The sequence below is a fragment of the Triticum dicoccoides genome, chromosome 5B (genome assembly GCF_002162155.2).
Source record: "Triticum dicoccoides isolate Atlit2015 ecotype Zavitan chromosome 5B, WEW_v2.0, whole genome shotgun sequence".
Classification (NCBI taxonomy): domain Eukaryota; kingdom Viridiplantae; phylum Streptophyta; class Magnoliopsida; order Poales; family Poaceae; genus Triticum; species Triticum dicoccoides.
In genome coordinates, this window is record NC_041389.1 from 565,365,137 (window position 1) to 565,371,557 (window position 6,421).

Sequence of the window (6,421 nt, forward strand, 5' to 3'; positions counted from 1 at the left end):
CGGTCTAGCATCTCAAGGAAAAAGAAGCAACAGGATACATGCAAATATGGTAGAGCAGAAAGAATATAAGGAATCAGCTGATACACTTGAGGAAACAAAAGCTATAAGAATCAAAATGTTGTCTAGCTTCAAGATTGTAAGGCTATTTACAACCTAAGTCACATCAACGTGATATGTCCAGATATAAAGAGTCTGTCTTGAACAACATTGTACAGCATATGCAGTTTATAATTCTTGTGGAATTTAAAATTTTAAGTAGATTTGAAATTTTCTTTTTTGACACTTCCCTAAACATAACAGTAAAGTAAGTCATTCTTCTTCACTTTGTTTTCGTAGAAACTGGGAACTGCCATTGCACTGTTTATTTTTTTACTAACATCAGTGCATCTATTCTTTTCACTTCACTCATCCTAGATGCCCACTCCCTGCAGATTACCATGTCCATCGATACAAAGAAATTAATGTAACATCAGAGATCACAAATAACAAGAGAAAAATAGCATGTGAGAAGAGAGGAAGAGCAAGATCATTGACCAGAGAGGGCACACATGCAGACTTGCAATATATTTTGGGATGCAGGGTGGCAAATCAGGACTCTCTCCCTCAAACTGATCCATCTCGAGCTAGGTGACGGCGGTGGCAGATTGAGAGAGATGGCAGAGTAAGAAGAGCTAGGATTTGGCAGGATTGGGGATTTTGAACGAACCATTTTCCGGAAAAAAAAAACAAGAACAATAACCTAAAGGGCCGCATTGAATAAAACGAGTCCCTCCTGTACAATTTTTCATAGCCAACCAAATTCTGACAGTGGGTCCCAAAGTAAGCAAGCCACGTCAGCCTGTTACGGCTGGAAACAGGGAACTGACCCATTCGCTCATGAAACAAACCAAAATGACCATTTTTACACATTTTGGGACACGTGTGACCAATGTGCTCATCTGGCGAGAGTTCATTGACGAATGGTGCGTTTATCTTGCGCACTTGCCAGTAAACACCACATTTTTACTTTATTGATTTATTCGCTTATACTGTATCAAGTGAGTACCATGCCTTTGCCTGTGAAAACATCCATCCCATCTCGTGCTTCGACAAAAACTACCAGAACAGATCATTTTGTCGGGTGACGTTTCCTTCGAGGAAGCACCATGCTGGTGACATGAAGACAAAGCCGTGACCAATTCTAAATTCTTAACGAGTTCCTTATCTCTTTTGCCCAGTTAGCATCCTGGTCCAGGTCCTGGCCAAGAGCAATTAAGCATCATGTTCCATGTTCATGTCGTCATGTCTAGAGGCAGGGGCGAACTGAAAACTCTGTTCTTTGCTTTGAGAGCCTACAGAGGAGAAATGGAAGATGATGAGCCACACACTATAAGAATTCGAGACACCAAGAAGCCAGCCGACGAAATAATGCGTAATGCGTGGCAGAGGCTTTGATTTGATTTGCCTTACCTCTTTATCCCAGTTGGTGCGCATGGTAATGCCCAGCAGCAGCAGCATCTGTGCCACTATCCCGCAGATTATTCCGAACCACAGCCCCTGGAGTTCATACCATTACATAGGTTTTGAGAGGTTTCTTCAGATGAGAATGAAATACAGGTCAAACTGCAACTTTCTGTATGCATGCTATGGGTGGTAAAATCAGTACCATTCCGCCAAGATGGTAGACAAAGGCAAAGCATAGCGCCGCCGGAATGCCGACAAGGTAGTATGCGCTGAGATTCACACAAGCACCAATCCTTTGCAAGCCACAGCCCCTGACAATACCTGGAATATATCAAGTATATACCCCACGCTCCAATCAGTACCTTGACAGTAATGTTCACCGAAATGCTACATATCGTTCATCGAAACGAGTGCATCTCAAAACAAAAAAGATAGACTAGAGTTGAAATTCAGGAAATAGTCTGCAAGTATGTACTTGGAATTTGCATTATTTGGTGCATCATCTATATTTACCTGAAAGAACACATTGTAGATCGTCGAAAATGATCGTCACGGAAAGAAGCGGCATCATTCTCGCAATGTATTCCACCACCTCATTCTCGTTGCTGTATGCGTACCCCCATAGATTGCGCACCGAGAGCATAATGAGTCCTAAAGACACACCAGTCGTGAGGCCCAGAACCATGATCACACGAGTAGCCAGACGGGCAGCTTCAGGTCGCCCAGCACCAAGCTCGTTTGAAACACGGGTGCTACAATGACAACATACACGATTTCATCGCCAAATGACTCTACGATAAAGTTGTAACACAGGCATGACAAATTTGTTCAGTCGTACCTTATGGCTGCCCCAAGACCGAAGGGGATCATGAATGCTAATGAACCTGTGTTCAAGCTGCAAGCAGTTCCACATTTCCCATCAGAACAGGGCATATAGAATGTGAAATACTCCATGAAAAATGCAACTCACCAAATGGACAACACCGATGCTTCCAGCTTAGGATTTGGGAGAAGTCCGGAGAGAAGTACCAGCAGCTCAAATGACCACCACTCTAGGCTGTGTACAAGCAGGATCAGATTCAGTCGAAGATGGAGCGCGAAAAAAATCTACTCCCTCCGTCCGGAAATACTTGTCGGAGAAATGGATGAAAATGGATGTATCTAGAACTAAATTGCGTCTAGGTACATCCACTCCTCCGACAAGTATTTTCGGACGGAGGGAGTACCTGCAAATCTGAGGGGCACAAACTAAAACTCACCAAACCATCAGCGCAGATGGCACAGCAAGCTTCATGAAGCTAAGGATGTCGCGAAACGCCTCCTTTGAGAGGCCTATCCAGGTGCTCCTACAGGATGGAGAGATCCTGATGTAGATAGCCAAGATTGACACATTGGCCAGGTACGAGATGCCATTGGCCAGGGCAGCGCCCTTGTTGCCCAGCCCAAGCTTGTACACCAGCAACCAGCACACAAGCACATGGCTCAGCGCCGTGACCCCTGCGCTTGCCATCACCGGGAGGACGATGTTCTGCGTCTGGAGGAAGCGGACGTGGCACTGCAGCAGTCCGTAAGCAAACAGTGCTGGAATCATCCACCGGATGTAGCTCCCTGCCCCCATGGCAATCTCCGGGTCCTGGCCGAAGAGCAGGAGGATCTGCCCGGTGTACGCCCAGAGCACGGCAACCACAACGCTCACCAGAGTGAGCACGAGCATTGCCCTCTGCTTGTAGATGCCGAGCAGATGGTACTGTCTTGCCCCGAAGGCTTGCCCACACAGTGTGTCCAAGCTGCTCGCCATGCCAGACTAAGATGATTACGAACAGATACAAGAGAAGATATTCAGGTTGATGTTAGTTGTTCACTCATTCATGAGGAACAAAATATGTAGGAGAGGTGATGAATGCACATAAAATATACCAACAAGCTGAAGCCGGTGACACCGGCAAAGGAGGTGGCGATGGAGGCACTTGAGAGAGCGAGCTCACCGAGATGGCCCACAAACATGACCGATATCATCTGCACGACGCTCTGCAACAGGCATCCGGCGATGAGGGGCCCAGCAAGGTAGAGCTGCTTCTTAACCTCAGTCACCACCAAGCTCTCCTTTGGCCCTCCTGTCTCCTCAGTGCTGCCGTTACCCCCAACAAGGGGCTCCTCCATGGCTGGCAACATACTTGAAATCTCACGCTCTGGCTCTGAAGAAGGTAGGTGTTAACAAGTGAAGTAGGGGTATATTTATCATGTTTGTGAGAGAATATACTAGTACCAATCAACCTCAATAATGTTGTATAGGCCGGCCACTCGAGGACAAATTCAGTAAGGAAACCAAGAGGAAACAGAGGCACTTCCTTGGCAGGCAAGCTGAACCAGTCAATTTTAGTGTGCCTTGGTCAAGTGGAGTAAAAGAATCTCATCATATCATGTTAGACAAAGGAGGCAGCTTGGTGGCCAAGTTCAAGAAATCTGACAAAATAAACTATCTGACGAGCAAGATAAGATTGGATGGAACGATTAACAGCACATGCTCGATCAGCACATTTGCACTATTATAGTCAAAAGCTGGAAAGTTACAGGCCGGCAGCCGGAGCCTACCACCTCATGACGCATACACAAAAGGGAATTATATTTCCTAAGATGCACTGCCATCAAGGGTATCAGTTAACTACACCGTGGTTTATTCATGCGATGATTCTGGCAATGTTTGTTTCTGCTTCAGGCAGCAGATTCTTGTAGGAAAAAAATCTGAAGCTGAAACAAAGAGCCATTTGGAATCGGCTTTGCGAGTGAAGCTGAATCTAGATTCGGGCCATTTTCGGTGCAATTGGCTGAAGCACGTCGTCCAAGTGTCCACAAGTGATTCGGAGCCAATTGTAGAAACAAACAGAACCTTCTGAATGGGCTCCTGAATTTTGAGCTAAGCCGGACGGATTTTCTCACAAGCTCGTTGTTTTTTCCTAAGTCAGGCATGGGCAACGACAAATTTGGAGTCTGTGATGTGAGAAAGGAAGAGAAGAGAGCAGGAAGGGGTGCGGATAAAGAAGCGTACCGCAGCAGCGGCTCAGGCGGCCCCGGGGACGAGGGCTGTCCCCAAGAAGTTGTCCCCGGCCGAGGAAGGCGGCGGCCATGGGGATGATGGAGTAATGCCATCGTATTGGGTCGGGCCGCTGAAGGTAGTAGGCGGGAGACTGGGGGAGGACGGGGTCCTGCCCGTCATGGACGCCCTCATCCCAGCTCCCGCCATGGAGGGCATCGACGCCTCGCCGTGGTCCGGCGTCGATGATGGCTGGTGCGGCGACGGCCGACGGCGGCGGGGCTGAGCAGGTACGCGGCTGAGCTTAGGAGATCGAAGAGCGGCGGTGTTGAGCAGATCGACGGCGGGGATGTGCGGGTAGGGTGGGGGAGAAGAGACGGAGGCGGCGTGCGGCACTGCCGGCGTCGGTCTCGGGCGACGGGGCGAGTGGTGCGTTGACTTGACTGCGTCGTGTGCGTATCATGAGAGTTTTGTTTTTTAGCGGTGGAAAACTTTATTAAAGTCATGATGTTCACCGGAATACAATATCTGGTTTCAGATTTTGATTTTTCTGAATTTACTTTAGACTTTCTAGTGATGTTCCTTCAGTGAAAGAAGACTACTCCGTCGACTACATAGGCATCTGTCGTGACTTCGTCAATCTTAAGATAATGTGACGGTTCAGTCTTCGGAGATGATCATAAATATAGGATGTGCGTGTGTGTTCATAGGGGTGTGTTCACGCCCCTAGCATTGGTTGTCGAGGGTTGTCATGTTTTCGCTGCGCTGTAGTGATTAATTAGGGGTACCACGGGCAACACACCGTAGCGGTGGTCATGCTTCGACCGTGTGTCATGGCTACAACAACATGCATTCGTAGTCGGTGTTCAAGGGTGTCTAGCGTCACAGCCCTGCAGCGAAACCTGGGGTTCGACGGCAGCACGCCTAGAGTGGCATTGTTTGCGGATTTCATGGATTCGACTCCACAGTGGTAAGTGCTCGGGGTTTGCGATTCCCATGGACGCAATGGTGTGCATATATGACGGTTTTGTGTTGCTTTTGCTAGGGATGCTGACGAGGTGTCAACCGCCGGAGTTGTAGGCGGAGGAGCAGCAGTGGATTCGAGGGTTTTGTACAATGAGGACCTCATTATGCAGTTCTTTGCCATTGTCTTCTTCTCCAATGACACTGCTCGCACACTCACCTGGATGTTTGGGACTCGCCAGTGTTCTGCCTCTATTGCCAAGTTCTTCAAGGTCATTCCATATTAGTTTTTTGAGGAGGAGAATGAAGACTTTGGTCGTGTCCGTGTGGTTGGGCAGCATCACAAGGATGAGATTGTGTTTACCTACAAACAAGAGGAGTCTTTTGTCACCGGTGTTGAGTAACGTGATTGTATTAGGAAACATAGGTTAGACTAGGAAATATTCTGATTTGCCTTGTACTCCAAATAGATCATGTACTCATATATATATATATATATATATATATATATATATATATATATATATATATATGTTCACGAGGCTCAAGCAATACAACGAACTATTCCACCAATCCTCTCTCTCCCTTCTAACATGGTATCTATCGCAAGTCGATCCTAAACCCTAGCCACCGCCGCTTCTGCACGTGCACGCCGCTCCCGGGGCGGTCGACCTCCATGACGGCCGCCGGGGGCCGCGCCGCCCGTACCTAGGGTTCGTCCGCCAGTCGTGTTGACCGGCTGCCCTAGAGAGTCTTTCCCCGAACCTTGCTCCGGGGTTTTCTCTCTCCCGACGGTCATCTTGATCGCGCGGTTTCTTTTTTGTTTTCGATCTATTCTTGATCGGTTTGCGTCGCCCACCGCCGCCGTCGATCCCCAGAGCCTCTACTCCGACCCCGGCGCGACCCGTCGGCCTCTCCTTTGACCCGGCGGCCACGCGCGCCGAGGCGGCCCGTCAGGGCCAACCGTCGTCCGCGCGTCGGTCC

General features: G+C 48.4%; 1 protein-coding gene across 1 annotated transcript in view; it reads right to left on the reverse strand.

Annotated features, from left to right (window-relative positions):
• LOC119311643 (protein DETOXIFICATION 16-like) overlaps window positions 1-4,915 on the reverse strand; it is a 5,780-nt gene extending 865 nt beyond the window's left edge. Inside the window, exons 1-9 of the mRNA XM_037587304.1 lie at window positions 4,490-4,915; window positions 3,361-3,638; window positions 2,703-3,247; window positions 2,414-2,500; window positions 2,282-2,338; window positions 1,957-2,195; window positions 1,646-1,764; window positions 1,450-1,536; window positions 1,046-1,331 (exon numbers count right to left, since the gene is read on the reverse strand). Coding sequence (XP_037443201.1) covers window positions 1,272-1,331; window positions 1,450-1,536; window positions 1,646-1,764; window positions 1,957-2,195; window positions 2,282-2,338; window positions 2,414-2,500; window positions 2,703-3,247; window positions 3,361-3,638; window positions 4,490-4,568 — 1,551 coding nt within the window. The 5' untranslated portion in view covers window positions 4,569-4,915 and the 3' untranslated portion in view covers window positions 1,046-1,271. The remainder of the gene's footprint in view (window positions 1-1,045; window positions 1,332-1,449; window positions 1,537-1,645; window positions 1,765-1,956; window positions 2,196-2,281; window positions 2,339-2,413; window positions 2,501-2,702; window positions 3,248-3,360; window positions 3,639-4,489) is intronic.
• Window positions 4,916-6,421: the final 1,506 nt, after the last annotated feature.